The 21,159-nt window shown below is 41.5% G+C and overlaps 2 protein-coding genes across 10 annotated transcripts in view; one reads left to right on the top strand and one right to left on the bottom strand.

The window, feature by feature from the left end:
- The window catches only part of dzank1 (double zinc ribbon and ankyrin repeat domains 1), a 101,439-nt gene extending 80,933 nt beyond the window's left edge, over positions 1-20,506 (top strand). For 2 of the 7 annotated variants that reach the window (XM_048536269.2, XM_048536267.2), the window contains exons 18-21: positions 15,211-15,291; positions 15,663-15,790; positions 17,979-18,077; positions 18,635-20,504. In XM_048536269.2, the coding sequence (XP_048392226.1) occupies positions 15,211-15,291; positions 15,663-15,790; positions 17,979-18,077; positions 18,635-18,800 (474 nt within the window). In that variant the 3' untranslated portion in view covers positions 18,801-20,504. Of the gene's footprint in view, positions 1-15,210; positions 15,292-15,662; positions 15,791-17,978; positions 18,078-18,634 lie in introns of all 7 variants that reach the window. The other 5 variants (XM_059648410.1, XM_048536268.2, XM_048536270.2 and 2 more) reach the window with 5 other exon arrangements.
- The window catches only part of kat14 (lysine acetyltransferase 14), a 45,570-nt gene continuing 43,352 nt past the window's right edge, over positions 18,942-21,159 (bottom strand). For 2 of the 3 annotated variants that reach the window (XM_048536277.2, XM_048536278.2), the window contains one exon: positions 18,942-20,766. In XM_048536277.2, the coding sequence (XP_048392234.1) occupies positions 20,593-20,766 (174 nt within the window). In that variant the 3' untranslated portion in view covers positions 18,942-20,592. The remainder of the gene's footprint in view (positions 20,767-21,159) is intronic. The other variant, XM_048536275.2, reaches the window with a different exon arrangement.

The following is a 21,159-nucleotide window of genomic DNA, read 5'->3' as shown; positions in this document are numbered from 1 at the left end:
TTTGTGCAAAAGTATCCTTTCTGGTTTAACTCCTGAATACACCATTTTAAGTTTGACTCCCTTTGCTTTTGGTTTCTTATTAAAGATTTCCCTTTGTAACTTCCAATCTTCTAAACTTAAAGCCAAGTTAATTTAACCTGTCTTCATGGTTTAACCCTGTTAGCTTAGGTTTTACTTAAGGCATCTGCTTTGTACCCAGCCAAGATCAATGCATTCTTTGGTGCCCTGAACTAAACACGATACTCCTGTTAAGGTTGAGCCAATGTTTTACAGAACCGAACAGTACATTGAATTCCATTCCTCTTGCAATAAAGTCTTCAGTCCCAGTTCTTTTCCCTCAAAGAGCTCACTGCAGTAATTTGCAGCAGGTTTCCACCCATTCTTCCTGCATTCAGTAGTGGATATTGTGATATTGTAGGTCTGTATATCAGATAGAAACAAGCCGGTGGAAGTATAAGATTAAAGATTGCAGTGAGAATAGAGAATAAAAGACAAATGTCCATTTCAGATTGTTTAGAAGCAACAGCTAAATGAAAAACAACACAGTATGGAGCTGAGGAACACAGCAGGCCAGGCAGCATCAGTGGAGCGGGAAAGGTGACGTTTTGGTTCGGGACCCTTCTTCAGGAATGAGGGAGGGGGAAGGGAGCTCAGCAGTAAATAGAGAGATGAGGTTGAGGCTGGAGAAGGTAGGTGGGATGGTGATAGAGGAGTGCAGGTAGAGAGTGGTGGGGATTGGTCAGTGAGGTGGGAGGGATGGATAGGTAGTAGAGAAGATGGACAGGTTGTGTCGGGTCAAGGAGGTGGGGATGAGAGGGACGATTGGTCATGGGATGAAGCCAGAGGTGGGGAGATTTTAAAAGTGGTGAATTCCATGTTTAGGCCATTGGGCTGTAGCTTCCGAGGCAAAATATGAGGCACAGCTCCTCCAGTTTGCGGGAGACATTGTGACACTGGAGGAGGCTCAGGATAGACATGTCACAGGGAGTGCGTTTATAAAGTGCTTTTAATGTAGCAAAATATTGTAAGATATTCAACAACCAGACAAAAAGAATGGACATTAATGCATTTTCACTATGCAGTGATGATTGTCTATTTATCAAATTCAGTACAAAGTACTGGAATTAAACTCTACCATTTCTTCAGCTATATAGATCAAATCTCTGATAATGGGCGATCAGAGATAATGGGAACTGCAGATGCTGGAGAATCCAAGACAACAAAGTGTGAAGCTGGATGAACACAGCAGGCCAAGCAGCATCTCAGGAGCACTAAAGCTGACGTTTCGGGCCTAGACCCTTCATCAGAGAGCTCTCTGATGAAGGGTCTAGCCCCGAAACGTCAGCTTTTGTATTCCTGAGGTGCTGCTTGGCCTGCTGTGTTCATCCAGCTTCACACTTTGTTGTCTCAGATCAAATCTCTGCTGGGTTTTAGATAAACTCACCAGTTAATGGAATATGTATTTAATTGTATAATAAGAAGCGGTCTGTTATAAATGTTCATCACAACTATCTTGTTTGTGTAATCTATGCTTCTGTATCTAAAAGCTAGGATCGCCAAAGTTATAGTAACTAGTTTGTAGTTGTTGGGTTTAGCCTTTTGTTCTTCCTCTTCCTTTGACTTTTGGCAGAATCTTGTTCCATTATAAAGGCAATTGAAGTATTCAATATCTCAACCATGCTCTCTACCTCCATGAGTATATTTCCTTTGTGATGCTAAATCAGCCTTATCCTTTCTACTACTACAATTTTTAATACTTGTATGCCAATGGAAGACTTTTAAATTGATTTTCCTTTTATGTTAGCTGCCAGTCTCTCCTCATACCATCTCTTTTCCCCTTTGATTCTTTTTCGCACTTCACCAATATAACTCCATTCTCACTTTTTTTATTAACTTTACTTTTTTTTGCTTCAACTTACTGTCTATCTCTTTTGCCATGCAGAGCTCCTGTTTTCCTGATGGAAAAGCACCTTGTTTTTGTTGACTAGTTGTTCAGTTAAATTGTGCCTGCCAAACCTTGATCCCTCTTTACTTGGTCAGGCCGTACTCCATTTTAATGTTTTTGCTCTAGATTTCTCCTTGACTTTTTTCATAATTAATCTAAACCTATGATCACTGTTCTTTAAAGGTTTCCTTTCTGGTGTTAACTGACCTTCTCCAGAATTAGATCCAGTAATGCAGCCTTCGTCATTGGACATTCTCCTGTTCATACTTTGGAATCTCTTAATGCTCGTTGTCCTTTGTACTATTACTGCCCCAGTCTATAGTAAGATATTTGAATCATCCATTATTATAATCCTAGCTTATGTGTATTTTGTTTATGTTTTGTATGGTTTCCTTTGGTCCTTATAATAGTTTTGCCAATCTGCTCCTCTACATCTTTTTCACGACTTGGTCACCTGTAGAATACACTTGGTAGATACTGGTATCCCTGTTGTTTCATAACTCTAACAAAAAGAAGCCTGTCCTTGACCCCTCCAGGACATCCTCTATCTCCAGCAGTGCAATATTGTCTTTAATCAATACTACCACCCCATTTCTTTCTTTTTCCTTCTCTGTATTGCCTGAAAATCTTGAATCCATAAATATTTAGTACCTTGTCCCATCCTTTTTCAAGCCAGCTTGCCATTATTACTATGATATCACTTTTCTATATGATTATTTGTGACTAGAGCTTTTTATTATATTCTGTATGCTCTCTGCATGCACATATGTGCACTGAACCTGAATTAGGTATTGCTATATTCCCTTTTTGTCTCACTCCACCCTTTTTTTTATTTTATCTAATTGTCATGCTGTGTGACTCTCCCAATCCTTTGTATACCTTGTTTCTCCTTTCTAATGCTACATCTTGGTTTCTATTTTCCCTGCTAAACTAGTTGAAGCTCACTCTCCAATAACACCACCAAACTGACCCTAAGATTTTTTCGCCCTGGCTCTGTTTGGGTGCAATCCATTCAGTTTGTACACTTCCACCTTGCCAGGATATTCCAAATGTCCCAGGAATTCCAAATCCCCTCTCTTGCTCCATCTCTCCAGCCAGGCAATTGTCTGTTCTACCCTTCTATTTTTATTCACAGCCAGAGTGCACACAGAGCAGTTTGAGGTCCTGCTTATTTTCTTTCTAGCTCCCTTCAATCTGCCTGTAAGATGACTCCCCTTTTTCTGACCACAACCTCCAACTATTTAGCTACTGCCTTCAGAATGCTCCAGGGAGGGAGTGAAGCATCTGGAATCATGTTGGTGGGCGCAGAAAAATCTACAGTTAGGGAATCTTCTATTTTGATTGCTTTCCGTAGCTACCTTATACCCCCATATGCAACTGAATCACTCCTGTTGCTGTGGATTTTACCCTGACTGTGCTTCCCAGAGGACTCTCGCTCACCAGTCTGTAGAACTGAATACCAGTTGAAGAGTGCAGTGCAACCCATGGACTTTTGTACCATCTGCCTGCTCCTTCTTGACTGTTTGGTGGTTACCCATTCCCTCTCTGCCTGCATACTGTTAAGCTGCAGGATGACCACTTCTAGAAACGTGTATTTACCTGAGAATATACCACTGCAAGTGCCAGCAGCTGTTGTTCAAGGTCCAGAACCTGAAGCTTAAGTCTTTCCAGCTAATAATACTTCTCACATATGTGATTGTCTGGGAGGTAGGTATTGTTCTGGAGTTCTCACGTGGCACAGGCTGTACGTTCCAAGCGGCTGAGGTGCCCTGTTGTGTTTCTTTACTAGGCAATTCGTTTGCAGCGTAAATAAACTTGATACTTAAAAGAGGAATACTTACCAGCTACTCTAGGTTTAAAAAAAAGCCAACATCTTCTTTCCCCTGTATAAAAAACTTCCCAGCGTTAGTACTTTGTTAATTCGGCGTTAATTCTGTGCTGTAAAAATGCGATTTTCTTATATAGAGCTGATGACTCACAGTCAACTTACAAATGCTAACTCAAGCTTCCTGCTCAATCAGTATCTACTCACGCAACCACTTGCAGATGATTGACAGATAACTGGCCCTAACAGACAGTTTCTGTTAACTATGTGGCATAACTTGTTTGCAGTTTCTTCAGCCATTTTAAAAACTCAATGTCAAATTCTCAATTTGAGCATTACTGAAAAAAATGACAATTAATTGTCAGTCATGGTGTTAACTGGTTCATTCTCCATTGGACAACCCCACCAATCAAAGGCAACTTTTTGACTAATCTCCTCTTACAGTATAAATAGGGATCTTGTGATGCAGTGGTAGTGCCCCTAGTGCCCCGGCTCAAGTTCCACTTGCTCCAGAAGTATGCTGTAATACTTCGGAACATTTTGATTAGAAGATGCCTAAAAAGATTGTTTTCTCCTTACATTGAGAAATACCTTTTTGCAGCAATGCTCAAGTTCTGTATTACCAAATGACAATTTACAAGTTTTCAATGGGAGATTAAACTTTAGCTTCAGAAGTAACAGAATTCACACTTGCACCACATTCCTGACTTCAGCATTCTGTAAGAGTGCACCCAGTCTGTGATCACTCCATGTGGTACAAAATGCAGTTTATTTTTGCAGAGCTTATGGCTCATACCCAAGTTGTATCCTGACTCAGCATAACATCCTGATTCCCGGCCTGGCAACCGACGGCTTCCAATGGGGCGGCACAGTGACTCATTGGTTAGCACTGCTGCCTCACAGCCCAGGGACCCAGGTTCAATTCTAGCCTCAGGCGACTGTCTGTATGAGGTTATACATTCTCCTTGATAATAAAGTGTGAAGCTGGATGAACACAGCAGGCCAAGCAGCATCTCAGGGGCACTACACTTTATTATCTTGGATTCTCCAGCATCTGCAGTTTCCATTATCACTTATACATTCTGCTTGTCTGCTTGTGTTTCCTCCCACAGCCCAAAGGTGTGCATTAGGTGGATTGGCCATGCTAAATTACCCAGAGTATCCAGGAATGTGCAGGCTTGGTAGATTAGCCGTGGGAAATGCAGGGCCGCAGGGATGGGACGGGTGTGAGTGGAATGCTCTTGGAGGGTCAATTGGCTGAATGGCCTGCATCCACACTGTAGGGATTCTATGATTCTGTACTCGCCCCCATGCCTATCCTAAGACCTGGACCTGACCCATTTCCCATCACCCTTGATTAGCTCATTCTTCTTGTGGTGCAGCTTCTGGTTGACAATTGTGTTCACCTAGCATTTTCGATGCTTTCACTGGGACACAGTATAGGCCTCAGTTGTTCACATGCTCTCTTGAGGTAACTGAAGCAGCAGTAGCTCTGTGCAGCATATCTTCTGTCTCCAATTTTGGGACAACACCCACTAGGGATTGAGCTGGCCCCTCATTTCTAATTTTTCATAGCAGGAAGAAAAGTGTGCTCATGAAACCATCTCCAAGAGGACAGGAAAACATACTCACCTCATCTGAGGGCCCAGGAGGGAACATCTCCTCTCGCCACATAATCCTTTTGTTATATCAGAGTTCATCCAGAAAACCTCTTCACCTCCAATTTTAATTACTCCACTTTTGGTGGCCATTTCTTCAGCTGTCTTGACCCAAAGGTCGAGAACTCCTTTCCTAAACTTCTCTGATCTCACTTTCTTCCTTTTAGACATTCCTCAGATACTACCTGTGACTAAACATTTGGCCGTCCGGCTGAGTAAATTCTTAACGAGTTCAGACGCATTTTAATAATCCTCTTGCGAAGCATCTTGGAATTTTTTTGATGTTAAAGGAATTATAACATACAAGTAGATGATGATATCTTTATACAGTTTTTCTAAATGCTAGCCTTTAGCAGTTCCATATTACTGTTGAGTCTACTGTTGGTCTACTATTTGTAAGCTCACCTTAACTTTTATTTTATGCTCTTCTTTATTTTGTCAACCACCTCTAAGTCACAATTTTGCTTTTTGGGATTTAATAGAAAATGACTCTGCACTACACCTTTGGCCCTCTGATCTCTGTCACTTTACCAGCTGAAACTGAGGTACCATTGTTACCATGGCTGGGTGGTGAAGAAGGTGTTTGGTATGCTTGCCTTTACTGGACAGTGCGTTTAGTATAGGAATTGGGACGTCATGTTGGCACTGTGCAGGACATTGGTTGGGCTACTTTGGAATACTGCATTCAGTTCTAGTCTCTCAGCTTGGGAAAGATATTGTTAAACTTGAAAGGGTTCAGAGAAGATTCACAAGGAAGTTGCCAGGGTTGGCGTGTTTGAGCTATAGGGAGAGGCTGAATAGGCTGAGGCTGTTTTCCCTGGAGCATCATTGACTAAGGGGTGAAGTTTGTAAAATTGGAAGGGTCCTGACCCGAAACATCAGCTTTCCTACCCCTCTGATGCTACGTTGCCTGCTGTGTTCCTCCAGCTCCACACTGTGTTGTCTCTGACTCCAGCATCTGCATATCTTGCTATCTCTTAAGCATTTGATGCACTTGTAAGGTAGTAAGGAGTCAGAGTCATACAGATATGCAGCACAGAAACAGACCCTTCAGTCCAACTCATCCACGCAGACCAGATAGCCTACATTAATCTAGTTCTATTACCAGCATTTGGCCCATATCCCTCTAAACCTTTTCTACTCATGTATCCATCCAGATGCCTTTTCAATGTTGTAACTTCCACCACCTCCTCTGGTAGTTCATTCCATACACACACCATCCTTTCCATGAAAAAATAGCCCCTTACGTCCCTTTTAAATCGTCCCCCCCCTTACCTTAAACCTATGCGCTACAGTTTTGGACTTCGACACACTGGGGAAAAAACTGACTATTCAGCCTATCCATGCCCCTCATGATTCTACAAACCTGAAATATCAACTTTCCTGCTTCTCTTATACTGCCTGGCCTGCTGTGTTCCTCCAGGTACACACTGTGTCATCAAATGTTTCATGTTTGTATGGGGAAATGTTGGCTCAGCTTTATTAACAGAGTGTGCATGCTTGCTGTCTCAGTAATGTTCTCATGTCCACATACAGCAACATCCCACATTTACACAAAGCCTTTGACAAGAACCTCACGCTTCACGGAGGTATAATTGATAGAAATTCAAGAGATATAGACAATATTAAGTAAGTGCACAACAACGTAGCAGCTGGAGACTATGTGAGGAAGTGTTTCAATGTGCAGGCAGTAGAGCAGGATTTTTTAAAGAGCTTGTAAGTGTTGATGTTCAGAGAGACTCGAGTATACTTATACAAGAATACAACAGATGAGCAGGCAGGTACAGCAGCACTTAGGAAAGCAAATGACACGTTTCCCTTTGTTGCAAGGGATTTGGAGTATAAGGATAAAGAAGTCTTGCTACAATCCTACAAGCCTTCCATGAAATCAAACTTGGAGTAATACTTTGTGCAATTTTGGTCTCTGTATTTGAGGAATAAGATTACAATTTACAATGGCCTTTTTCATTGTATCTGGTGACTTCAACCAGGCGAACCTCAAGAACGTGCTACACAATACCATCAACACATCCCTTGTCCCACCAGAGGTCCAAACATCCTTGACTATGGCTATATAGCATCAAAGATACCTGCTGCTCCCTAACCCATCCACATTTTGGAAAGTCACATAACAACGCTGTGCACCTCCTCCTGGCTTACGAGCAGAAATTGAAGCTTGATGACCCAGTACAGAAAGTAGTGCAGTGCTGGTTTGATGCAACGGAATGGCTTATATGGGACTGCTTAGAGTTGGTAGACAGTTTCATATTCGACAACTCAGTCACCAACCTAAACAAGTATGTGACTATCATTACAGACTTCATTTGTCCTTAGCATATGGTTCCCAAAACTGAACACAATATTTCAAATGCAGTCTGATCAAAATCTTATATAGCCTCATCAGTACATTGCTGCTTTAGTATTCCAGCCGTCTTGAAATAAATGCTAACGTTGCATTTGCCTTCCTGACTGCCAACTGAGCCTACACATTAAGAGAATCCTGAAGTAGGAGTCCCAAGTCCCTTCATGCTTCAGGTTACGAAGCCTATCTCCATTTAGAAAATAGTCTACACTTCTATTCTTCCTGCCAAAGCGCAAAACTTCACATTTTCCCAGATTGTAATCCATCTGCCCTATTTTGGCCCACACTCCTAGCCTGTCCAAGATATTCTGCTGCCTCCCCCACTTCCTCAACACTACCTACCTTCCACCTATCTTTGTGTTATCTGCAAACTTAGCAACAATGTCCTTAGTTCCTTTGTCTATCAACATTAATGTATAACATGAATAGTTGTGGTCCAGGCATGGATCTCTGCAGAACTCCGGTAGTCAGTGTTTGCCATCCTGAAAAAGACCTCCTTATCCCTACTGTCTGCTTTCTGCCAGGGAGCCAATCCTCTATCCATGCCAGTGCTTTTCCCTTGTCACCATGAGCTCTTACCTTGTTTAGCAGCCTCCTATGTGGCACCTCATCAAAGGCTTCCTGGAAATCCAAATAGATCATATCCACTTTGTCTCACTTGCTCATTATCTCCTCAAAGAATTCTGAGATTTGAAGCCGTGCTGTCTCAGCCCTATTTTAACCTTGTATTTACGACTACTGCCTATCTCATCCTTAATGATTGCCTCTAAAATCTCCCCACTGAACAAGGCTAACCAGCTTATCGTTACTTATCTTCTGTCTCCCTCCCTTTTTAAACAGGGATGTTACATTAGCCGTTTTCCAGTGCTGTGGGACCCTCCTTGAATCCAGTGATTCCTGAAAGATCACCATCAATGCCTCTACAATCTCCTCAGCTATCTCCTTCAGAACTTTGGCGTGTAGTCCATTTGGTCTGGATGGTTTATCCACCTTCAGACCTTTCACCTTCCCCAGCACCTTCTCCTTTGTGATGGCCGTTGTCGTTAACCCGAGCCCATTGACTCTCCTGAAGTTCTGGTGTGCTGCTGGTGTCTTCCACTGTGAAAACTGATGCAGAGTACCTCTTCTGTTCCTTCGCCATTTCTTTGTTCCCCAATACTGCTATTCTAGCCTCATTTTCTAGCCTCTTAGATATCTTCAAAAAAAAGCCTCTTGCAATCTTCTTTTATATTATAAGCTAGTTTATCATCCCCTCTCTTATTGCTTTTTTTTAACCTATCCTCTGCTGGTTTTTCAAGGCTTTCCAATCCGATGGATTCACACTAATCTTCACCACACATATGCATTTTCTTTTGCTTTTATGCTATCCCTGACCTCCCTTCTTAGCTACGGTTGCCTCATCTTCCCCTTAGTATTTTCTTTGTCCTTGGGATGCTTTTCTGCTGTGCCTCCTGAACTACTACCAGAAACTCTTGCCATTGCTATTCCACCATCTTCCCTGCTAGGCTCCCCTGCTAGTCATCTCTGGCCAGTTCTTCCCTCATGCCTTTGTAGTTACTTTTACTCAAATATAATATAGTTACAGTTGATTCTAGCTTCTCCTTCTCAAACTGCAGAGTGAATTCTATCATATTATGGTCACTGATCCCTAGGGGTTCCTTCACCTTAAGCTCTGTAATCAAGCTGTTCCAAAAAAAATCTCATTGACATTCCACAAATTCTTTTTTGAGATGTCACCAACCTGATTTTCCCAGTCCACCTTCATATCTAAATCCCTCATGATCCTTGTAATAGTGCTTTTTCTATCCCCTGATTTATTTTTTGCCTCACATCCTGACTACTGTTAAGTAGCGTGTACACAGTTTCTTTCAGGAATGTTTTACCTTTGCAGTTCCTCAACTCTTAACACACAGATTCTCTACCGTCCAAGTCTGTATCACTTCTTGCTATTGATGTAACTTCATCTCCTACTAACGTGGCAACACCGCCATCTCCACCCATCTTTTCAAAAGGACATGTATCCTTGGATATATAGTTCACATCCCTGATTCTACTGCAAGTGAACTGATTTCTGGGTAAGATGGCAGCAGAGTAGGGCTTCTGAGCCTGGGGTTTGTCCACTGCTTGCGCTTTTTGTTTCATCTTTGAATCCCGACAGTGTGGGAGTAGGCCATTTAGCCTTTTGAGTCCACACCGACCCTCCAAACAGCATCCCAACCAGAGTCACCCCCTCACCCTATTCCTCTGCTGTCCATGGTTAATCCACTTAGCTTTCACAACTCTAGACACTACAGGAAATTTAGCATGGCCAATCCATCTAACCTGCACATCTTTAGACTGTGGGAGGAAACCAGAGCACCCAGATGAAACCCACGCAGACACAGGGGGAATGTACAAACTCCACACAGACAGTTGCCTGAGGGTGGAATCGAACCCAGGTCCCTAGGTCTGTGAGGCAGCAGTGCTAACCACTGAGCCACCATTTCTTTTCTTTTTTTTTCTTTTCTATTCCCTCTTGTTGAAGACCTCAGTTATTGGGATAGCCTTGGCAGCAGCAAATGAGCCCAGTGTCATAAGTGAGCTGAGGTTCCCAGTGGCTTCTGCAGCTGGTGCAGATTCATGGAGGCAGTGGTGGAGATGGGTTCGGGCCCAGTATGTGACCAAGCAGCATTGGAAGCAGCTGCATCGGTGAGTCACTGTTGAAAGGGAGTCACTGTTGATTAAGTAGGGTTATTGATAGAGCGCTATTCAAGTGGGCTGCCTTGTCTTTGATAATGGAACTTTTTAACTGCTGTAGATCTGTGCTTATCTGAACAAGTGGAGAGTATTTTGATGCTCCTCAATAGTGCCTTATGGCTGATGAAGAGGATTTAGAGAGTTAGGCAATAACATAGAACAATACAGCGCAGAACAGGCCCTTCGGCCCTTGATGTTGCGCCGACCTGTGAACTAAGCCCCTCCCCCTACACTATCCCATCATTATCCATATGCTTATCAAAGGACTGTTTAAATGCCCCTAATGTGGCTGAGTTAACTACATTGGCAGGCAGGGCGTTCCACACCCTTACCACTCTGAGTAAAGAACCTGCCTCTGACATCTGTCTTAAATCTATCACCCCTCAATTTGTAGATATGCCCCCTTGTACAAGCTGAAGTCATCATCCTCAGAAAAAGACTCTCACTGTCCACCTTACCTAATCCTCTAAATCATCTTGTATGTCTCTATTAAATCCTCTGATAGCCTCCTTCTCTCCAATGAGAACAGACCAAGTCCCTCAGCCTTTCTTCATAGGGACTGCTATCCAAACCAGGCAACATCCTGGTAAATCTCCTCAGTACCTTTTCCAATGCTTCCACATCCTTCCTGTAATGGGGCGACCAGAACTGCACGCAATATTCCAAATGAGGCCGCATTAGAGTTTTGTACGGTTGCAGCATGACATCACGGCTCCGGAACTCAATCCCTCTACCAATAAAACCTAACACACCGTAAGCTTTCTTAACAGCACTATCAACCTGGCTGGCAACTTTCAGGGATCTATGTACATGGACGCCAAGATCACTCTGCACATCCACACTACCAAGAATCTTTCCATTGACCCAGTATTCTGCCTTCCTATTATTCTTCCCAAAGTGAATCACCCCACATTTATCTGCATTGAACTCCATTTGCCACCTTTCAGCCCAATTGTGCAGTTTATCCAAGTCTCCCTGCAACCTGCAACATTCTTCCACACTGTCCACCACTCCACCAACTTTAGTGTCATCTACAAACTTACTAACCCATCCACCTATGCCTGCGTCCAAGTCATTTATAAAAATGATAAACAGCAGTGGTCCCAAAACAAATCCTTGAGGCACACCACTAGTGACCTGACTCCAGGCTGAATATTTTCCATCAACCACCACTCATTGCCTTCTCACATAAAGCCAGTTTCTAATCCAAACTGCTAAATCTCCCTCAATCCCGTGCCTCTGTATTTTCTCCAATAGCCTACCATGTGGAACCTTATCAAAGGCTTTACTGAAGTCCATGTACACCACGTCAACTGTCCTTCCTTCATCCACATGCTTGGTCACCTTCTCAAAAAACTCAATGAGGTTTGTGAGACACGACCTGCCCTTGACAAATCCATGCTATCTCCAATCAAATTGTTGCTTGCTAGATGATTATAAATCCTACCTCTTATAATCCTTTCCAAAACTTTTCCTACAACAGACGTAAGGCTCACAGGTCTATAATTACCTGGGTCATCCCTACTACCCTTCTTGAACAAGGGCACAACATTTGCAATCCTCCAGTCCTCTGGTACTGAACCTGTGGACAATGAGGACTCAAAGATCAAGGTCAAAGGCTCCGCCACCTCCTCCCTAGCTTTCCAGACAATTCTCGGAAAAATCCCATCCGGCCCAGGGGATTTATCTACCTTCACACCTTCTAGAATTGATAACACCTCCTCCTTACTAACCTTAATCCTTTCAATTCTAGTAGCCTGTAACTCAGTCGTCTCCTCTACAATATTCTCCTGTTCCTCAGTGAAAACAGATGAGAAATAATCATTAGCACCTCTCCGATCTCCACAGGGTCCACACACAACTTCCCACTGCTGTCTTTGACTGGCCCTATTCCTACCCTAGTCATCCTCTTATTTCTCACATACCTATAGAAAACTTTAAGGTTCTCCTTTATTCTACCTGCTAATGTCTGCTCATGTCCCCTCCTTGCTCTTCTTAACTGTGTTTTTAAATCCTTCCTAGCTAATCTGTAACTCTCCATCGCCTCATCTGAACCATCTCGTCTCATCATCACATAAGCCTCCCTCTTCCGCTTAACAAGAGATACAATTTCTTCAGTAAACCACGGTTCCCTTACCTTATCGCTTCTTCCCTGCCTGACAGGGACATACCTATCAAGGACACACACTATCTGTTCCTTAAACCAGCTCCACATTTCGATTGTCCCCATCCCCTGCATTTTGCTACCTCATTCTATGCCTCCTAAGTCTTGCCTAAGCGCATTATAATTGCCCTTTCCCCATCTATAACTCTATAGATTTATAATATGCTGCAGAATATCCAACGTTTAACTTGTTCTTTTAGCCATAGTATTCATGTGGCTGATCCAGCTAAGTCTGTAATCAGTGGTGACTCTCAGCATATTGATGGTGGAGGTTCAGTAATGGCAATGTAATTGAAGGTCAAAGGGACTAGTCCGGTACAGTCAATGCGATTGTTCTGTTCTTGTGTAATCTCACATTATAAAAAAAATCATGCAACAGCTGCACCTTTTAAACTAATGGGTTCGTGAATCATGTTACAGCCAATACAGGTAAGGAAAGTTCACATTCTACAAATAGTGGTCTAAATTCTTCAATCATGTTAAAGCCAATTTGTGTTGAAGAAGGAAGCATTATAGCAGAACCAGCTGTATTATCTTTATGGACAAGGTCATTTCCTGGCACATGTCACATCAACCAAGCTAGATATTGTAGACTCATAGAGTCAGACAGCATGGAAACTAACCCTTCAGTCCAACTCATCCATGCTGACCAAGTTTCCCAAACTAAACTAGTTCCACTTGCTTGCTTTTGGCTCATGTCCCTCTAAACCTTTCCTATTCATGTACCGATCCAAACATCTTTTAAATGTTGTAACTGTCCCTGCATCCATCACTTCCTCTGGCAGTTCATTCCAAATACAAACCACTCTGTTTGTGAAAAAGTTGCCCTCAGGTCCTTTTTAAATCTTTCTTCTCCCACCTTAAAAATATGCCCTCTAGTCTTGAACACCCCTATCCAAGGGGGGAAAAAAACCTTTGTTATTCACCTTATCTATACCCCACATGATTTTACAAACCTCTATAAGGTCACCCCTCAACATCCTATGGTCCAGTGGAAAAAGGTCCCAGCTTATCCAGCCTCTCCTCCTAACTCAAACCCACCAGTTCTGGCAACATCTTTGTAAATCTTTTCTGAACCCTCTCCAATTTAATAATATCCTTCCTATGGCAGGGCAACCAGAATTGAGTACAGTGCACCAAAAGTGGCCTCACTAATGTCCTATACAACATCAAAATGACATCCCAACTGTTCTACGTAGTAGTCTGACCAATGAAGGCAAGCATGGTAAATGTTGTCTTAACCACCCTGTCTACCTGTGGCACAACTTTCAGGTCTTGCTCTGTGTGGGCAAGGACTGTCTCATTATCTAAGAAATTGCAAATGATAGGGGGATGGTCTTTGATAAAGCAACTGAACACATTTTGGTCTTGGACACTAGTCTTGAGGAATTCACGCAGTTTTTTTTAAGAATTGAGATGAATGAGCTCTAACAACACATCATTTCTATTAGCTTCAGCAACTGGAAAGTTTTCACTTTGCTTATTTATTTCAATTTTGTCAGAGCTTCTTTGCACCATACTTGATCAAATGGTGTCTGATGTCAAAGGCAGTTACTCTTGCCTCACCTCTGTATTTCAAATCTCCTGTCCTTGTTTCAGTCTTAGCTCAAACATCAACTGGAGGTGAGTTTCCATGGTGGAACCCCATGTGAGTACTGATGAGCAGGTTGTTGCTTGATCGTAATATAAACAATACCCCCATCACTTTGATGCAAGTTGACGGCTGAATTAGTGAGGTTAGATTTATACTTTTTTTGGAACCAAGACATAACCTGAGCAATTTTTAATTTTGTCACATGAATGTCATTGTCATAGTGTTGTAGACATTCTACAACAGCTTGGTCAGAAACAGTCTTCATCAGTGCAGCCACTGTTTGATTTGATACCATAAGATTTCATTAGTTTCACAAATTACTTCATTGCCTCACTCCTAATTGTCTACCACTGTGCCATCACCTTTGGTGAGATCGTCCTGCCAGAGAGACTTGATGTATGCAGCGGTGTTGTTGGAGCAGGTGCCAGCCTGATGGTCTTACAAAATCAGAGCAAAGTCAGTTCAGGTGGGACAGTTCTAATTGTCAAATCAGTTGGAGTTTTATGCCAATCCAATATTTTACTGATGACAAATATTTATAGTTGAGAAAATCTGGAATAAATGCCAGCAACTGAATTCAAATTCACACCTCTAAATTTGTTCAGACCTCTGAAGTAATATTCTAATAAAATAACCCCTATGCTGTTACAGAAATAGCAGGAACTACAGATGCTGGAGAATCTGAGATAACAAGGTGTAGAGCTGGATGAATACAGCAGGCCAAGCAGCATCTGAGGAGCAGGAAGGCTGACGTTTCGGGCCTAGACTGAAGAAGGGTCTAGGCCTGAAACCTCAGCCTTCCTGCTCCTCTGATGCTGCTTGGCCTGCTGTGTTCATCCAGCCCTACCCCTATGCTGCTACTCCTGTTCTTGGAAACTGAGTCCTGAATGAACTGCCTAGTAGTTTTTCTGTCTCTCTTCCTGCAGCTCAATGACAGACAATTACTGGAAGAAGTGGGACCAACTGGCTTGGGGAGAGTCTCAGAGGTACAGGAGTTGCTTGATGAAGTAAGCTACTACTTCCATTAGATTTTATCAATAAAAATGTCATATTGTCCTGTGTAAATAACAGATGGTGTCAAAAGGCTTGGTAATCAGAGGACACCAATTTAAGAGAATTAATGCGAGAGGAGACGTAAGAATTTTTTTTAAACACAAGTTGTAATGATCTAGAATGTATTGCCTGAGTGGATGTTGGAAGTAACTTCAATGATAACTTTCAAAAAGGAATTGAAGGGCTGAGGAAATTAAACAGGTCCTTCAAAGAGCTGGCACAGGAATGATGAGCCAAATGGTTTTGTTTTGTCCTCTTTGATGCTGTTAAGCTACTGAAGACATTCTTAACCAATTCTGCTCTCTGCATTTGTGACCTCATCCAGGGAGCAGATCCAAACTGCAGCAACAAAGACAACAGACCAGCCCTAACTGTGGCCATTATGAATCAACATCATGAGGTTGTCCCAGTGCTGGTGCAGAGAGGAGCGGACATTAACCAACAGTCAGGGCCGTAAGTAGAAATACTGTTTTCCAGGGGTCTATGCAAGAGGAGCGGTACAGTTTAGTTTTGCCTTTGGGCGGAACTTACCAGGTCATTCCCGAGGATCCCAGGATTATTTTATGGAGAAAATTTAGCTGTTATCCTGTGAACTTTAAAAGTATCCTGCTTTACTCGGAAACATTCTCAAGAATTTCCAAACAAATCAAAGCTCTGGAGATTTTTATTAAAAACTTGTGCATTTATTTCAAAGGGTTTAAAACTGGCATTTAATCTTGTGAAATATTTTCAACAATGACAGTTTGCTGCAGCCTTGACTTGCATGCGAGTGTACGGGGGCCAGGGTGAGCAATAGCCATCTTGTCAGTGCCAGTTCCAAATTAATGCCCTCACCAAACATCTGTTCCCATTCTCAAAAGAACTGTTCTGTCCCCTCCTTAGTTACCTCAAACATCCTCTCTCTTTCCTGCAGCACCTTTCCATGCCAATGCAAAGATGCAATCCCATCCTTGCATCTTCTCCCTTCTAGAACTACCTTTGAACCTGTTCCCCATTTTATAAGATGATGGCTGATGTGATTGCGGTCTCAATTCCATTTTCCTATCTGATCCCTCTGGCCCTGAAGTCCCTTGTCTATCCAGAATTTACCTAACTAAGACTTGAATAAATTTAATGACCCGGCCTCCTCTGCTTTCTGAGGAAGAACACTTCATAGGTTTTTTTTTTCTGAGGCAAAATAGTCTAATTTCCATCTTAAAAGCAAGACATCTTATTCTTAATAAGATAACAAAGTGTGAAGCTGGATGAACACAGCAGGCCAAGCAGCATCTCAGGAGCACAAAAGCTGACATTTTGGGCCTAGACCCTTTATCAGAGCTCTCTGATGAAGGGTCTAGGCCCGAAACGTCAGCTTTTGTGCCCCCAAGATGCTGTTTGGCCTGCTGTGTTCATCCAGCTTCACACTTTTGTTATCTTGGATTTTCCAGCATCTGCAATTCCCATTATCACTGATACATCTTATTCTTATGTCATGTCCCCAGGTACTAGTCTCTGCTACAAGGATACAGATCCTCAGAGTACACCCTGAAAGTCCCATCAGAATCTTCTATGAATTAGGACAACCACCTCTCAGCAATGGCCAAATAAAAACTGAAAAAACTGCGAACGCTGTAAATCAGGAACAAAAACAAAGTTGCTGGAAAAGCTCAGCAGGTCTGGCAGCATCTGTGAAGAAAAAAATCAGAGTTATTGTTTCGGCTGCGGTGACCCTTTCTTGGAACTGGAACCGCTGAGGAAGGGTCACCGGACCTGAAACATTAACTCTGATTTTTTTTTTCTTCAGATGCTGCCAGACCTGCTGAGCTTTTCCAGCAACTTTGTTTTTGTTTTCATCAATGATCAACCTGTTCAATCTTTAAAATAATCTCTTCAATCCAGGAATGAGTCGAGAGAACCTTTCTGATGCAATTACAACCTACTGTAAATAGGCAGAGCAAAAGCATACACAGTACTCCAGATGCCTTCTCACCGATAATCTGTACAGCTGCACTCAAACTTCTCTATTTCATCCCCCTTGCAATAAATACCAGCATTCGATTTACCTTACTAATCACCTGTTGTACCTACAAATTAATATTCTGCATAATTTTTGTATCCATCTTATCTTCTGTATGTTTCCAGGTGTGAAGGATCACACATCCACCAACTGAGTACCAGTACCCCTTTGGATCCCTTCCAAAGCCATCTTTTACTTGAACGTCATTCCTTGCCAAATATTCACAGTACCCTTCTGACCTTCCTTTCTCTGATTCAGTAAAGGTCTCTGACTCATCTGCTTTTGTGTTCACCGCAATTTGGCCTAATGGTAAATTCTTGTTCTGTTGCTTCCACACCTAGTCCCTTGACCAGATCACAGAAATAATTCACAACAGGCCAGCCAATCCTTGCAGGAATTGAGATAATCTGGGAGTAAGGCACTTCAGGCTACTTGATTTTTGTAGATAGATAGTCAGGACTCACTCGGTTTGTCACGTCCTGTTTAACACTAGAGTAATTCCAGATTTTGCAGTGTAGCAAATGCATCCCAGTTTAAGACAGCAAAAGGTAACAGTTCACCTAATTAATGAAGGCTCATTAGGATACTCTGCCTTCTTAACTGGCCTTTTTTGGTTTCAAACACTATCCAATGATTTTTTTAAAGATTTGTCATTTTCTTCAAACATAGCCTCAATAACACTGCTCTTCATGAGGCTGCTGAGATGGGAGCTCAAGGAGTGAAATGTGCAGCTGTTTTACTTGGGTAGGTTTTCTTTTTTCAGTCTACGTTAAATAATTTACATAAGACAGTGTTATAAGGGAAAAGGAGGGGGACAGTGAGACTAATTGAATGATACTTTCAAAGATCCAGCCCTGGCATGATTAGGCAGATTGTAATTTTTTATGCTATTAGATTCTGTGACAAGTATGGGCAGTAAACAATTACAACCAGTGGTTAATTAGGAAAACAGATATTTAGTATAGTCAGGATTTATTCTTAAGATATAGGACCAGAATTAGGCAATTTGGCCCATCGAGTCTACTTCGCATCAGACTTTATTTCTATGTCAACTTAGCCAGAATGGTGGGTATCAGTGACTTGAAGACAGGTTACAGAAGCCAGAATTCGCTGCCAGGTTCACATCTACAGAACTGTCATTTGCACAAAGCTTAGCCAAGCAGCAGGACCTGTAGCTCAGCTCAAGTTACTGAGCAGACATAGCAGTGGATATAAGATGACAGAGACTTGTCAGTATTGTCTTCACAAAGATGCTTAGTCAATTCAGGCTAATTGTTTTTTTTTGTACTGATTATTTGCAGTTGCAATGCAAGTATAAAGAAGAAAAATGATAAAGCTTTAACAGCATATGATATAGCTGTCAAAAATGGCAATGACCAACTTACCTCACTATTTGCTGCAAAAATGGGACAAGGAATGTTAGATAAATTCTCAAAGACCAAGCATGTCAGCCTAGATGTCTTTTAATACTTCCTTGAAGGTTCAGGCACACTGAGCACCAAAGCTGTTTCTCAGTGCAAATGTTCATGTACATTTTATTTTATTGAGCCTACATTTTGCAACTGGACATGAAAGCATTTCCAGGAGAGACAAGTTCAGGCTCTGAGAAAGTCAATCATTCTGCAGCTGTATGTTTTTGGGAAGCCCTTGTTATTTTGAAAAGACTCACAATGGATATTCCACCCAAGGGAGAAAGAGGAGTCTTCATGTTCTTTTCCAATATGAAACTGACACTGGTTTTGATCCAGCATGTCTTTTATACATTTCATGAGAAAAAATTAACTGTAAATCCAAGGATTGCACTACTTTTCCACAGAACCCTAAAACATTTTGTAGCAGAACATTCCTAATGTGACATTACATATGCTGGTCATCTTAAATAAATGTGAAATAAAAATCTTTCTCTAACTTGTTTCTTTTATTTTCAGAAGTGTGTCTTCTGAAATAAAATTTAAGTCCAGCAAAGTAGTTTACAAAAATCCAACCTCCCACTAAGTGTTCCTCATCTGCTTCTGGTTACAATAAGAAACCTAAAATACCAAACACGTGGCTTTGAGAAACCTGAAGTTAATGTCTTGAATGTGGCAAGAGTGTGATCAGGTATTAGCAGGAGAATCTGTTATGGAAATCTGAGTTCTCAAGTGCTTTCTTGCTAATTTTACTTCATGACTTTTGTAACTTTGACTCTTTAAAGGTTAAAAGAAACAAAGATTCAAACTTTCAGCTTGGTCAGAAGGTTGTAACTTCAGACAGTTAAGCACAAATTCTTCTATGCTGGCACTGCATGCAATGGAGGATGTGCTAAACAATCCAAGATGCTAGCTTTCATATGTTAAACTTAGGCCATCTCGCCTCTTATCAAATGTAAATTATTCCAAGCAACTACTCAACTATTTAGAAGAATGTAAAAGTTCATGTACTGGCCAATGCATCTCTCAGTCAATACCACTGAAACAAATTATGTGATTGTTATCACTTTGCTATTTATGAGACCATGTGTGCAGTAATTTTGCATTTCCTACAAGTGACCACACTTCAGCAGCACTTCATTAGCTGTAAATACTTTCGGAACCCTGAAATTATGAATAGCATTATAAAAATTACTAGTTCTTTCAGTCTGTCCTAAACTGCGGATGTGCTTCATTACCTTAGGAGCAATGATATCTCAGATTTACCTGTCCTCACAAATCACCCACCCTCATTCCACCATATGCAGACAATAAAATGGGAATGCTGGTGAGACTGTTGAAAACAGATGATGGTACAAAATTATCACTGAGGTCAAACTGCATGTTTTAAAGGACTTGCTGATACTAAATACAAACCACTGCATAATGCTGATCTGTAACTGAAATGCAAAGTATTTAAGGCATTATTCACAAAATTCTACTGCATTTCTTTCTACATTACTCATCTCAAAGAAATACAAATGCTCACTTGTGTTCTTTCCCTTTATTTGTTCCACCAGTGGCTTAGGATATTGCAGTATGTTACACAGATTTAATAGGAATTCTTCATTTGCTGCTGGCCAACTGTGAATTTTGTGTAAAATTTCTAATGTTTTGTGCCAGAATGGCTTTGTAAAACAGATCATAAAATTTTTATTTCAAAAGTTGATCTAAAGTCATAATGGGGTCATTGTTTCAGCCTAATTGTCTGTCCTTTACAAGTTCACATAAAAGGAATGTTGGTTAGGGCCTAATCCTTCATAACACAGGATCTTTCCAATAAATTCTTTAATTTTATGACTTTCACAAGATCATCTTCGCAATCTGAGCAAAAATGCATGTTTGCACTGCTTGCTATCCAAGGGGTAGTACTTGTCATAGAAATCCAAGATGTATTCTTCAGCCTTGAACCCAAACTTCTGATACAGCAGCATAGCGGAGTTACTGGCTGAGACATGGAGAGTCACATCCTTTCCCATGCAAGTCTGTGAAGTAGAAGAAGAATGAGTGTGTTCGGCTAAATAAACTGCATTCAGATGAACAAATATGATGTAGAATTGTACACTCAAACTGACTAAGGATATATTACTTGAATGTGGAAATTTTTGTAACTATTCACTTACTTCTCCTCTACAAATTTGACACAAGAGCACTGGAAAAATTGTTTGATACATCCTTCATCTGAGTTAGTGCAGGAAAACATGAAAATCACTGCGTGAATTCACCATCTTAAGAATTTTAAGCAAAGACGCATATTTCAAATTACTCAGAAGCACAGATTCCATTTGCTCAGCACTAAGATGCTGGGACTTTATAAGCCCAGGAACTGAGTTGATAGCAGTGTGAGCACAATGATAGGATGCCTTGATGTCAGAATT

Source organism: Stegostoma tigrinum, chromosome 9 (genome assembly GCF_030684315.1).
Source record: "Stegostoma tigrinum isolate sSteTig4 chromosome 9, sSteTig4.hap1, whole genome shotgun sequence".
Taxonomy (NCBI): Eukaryota; Metazoa; Chordata; class Chondrichthyes; order Orectolobiformes; family Stegostomatidae; genus Stegostoma; species Stegostoma tigrinum.
This window is presented reverse-complemented; position numbering and strand designations above follow the sequence as displayed.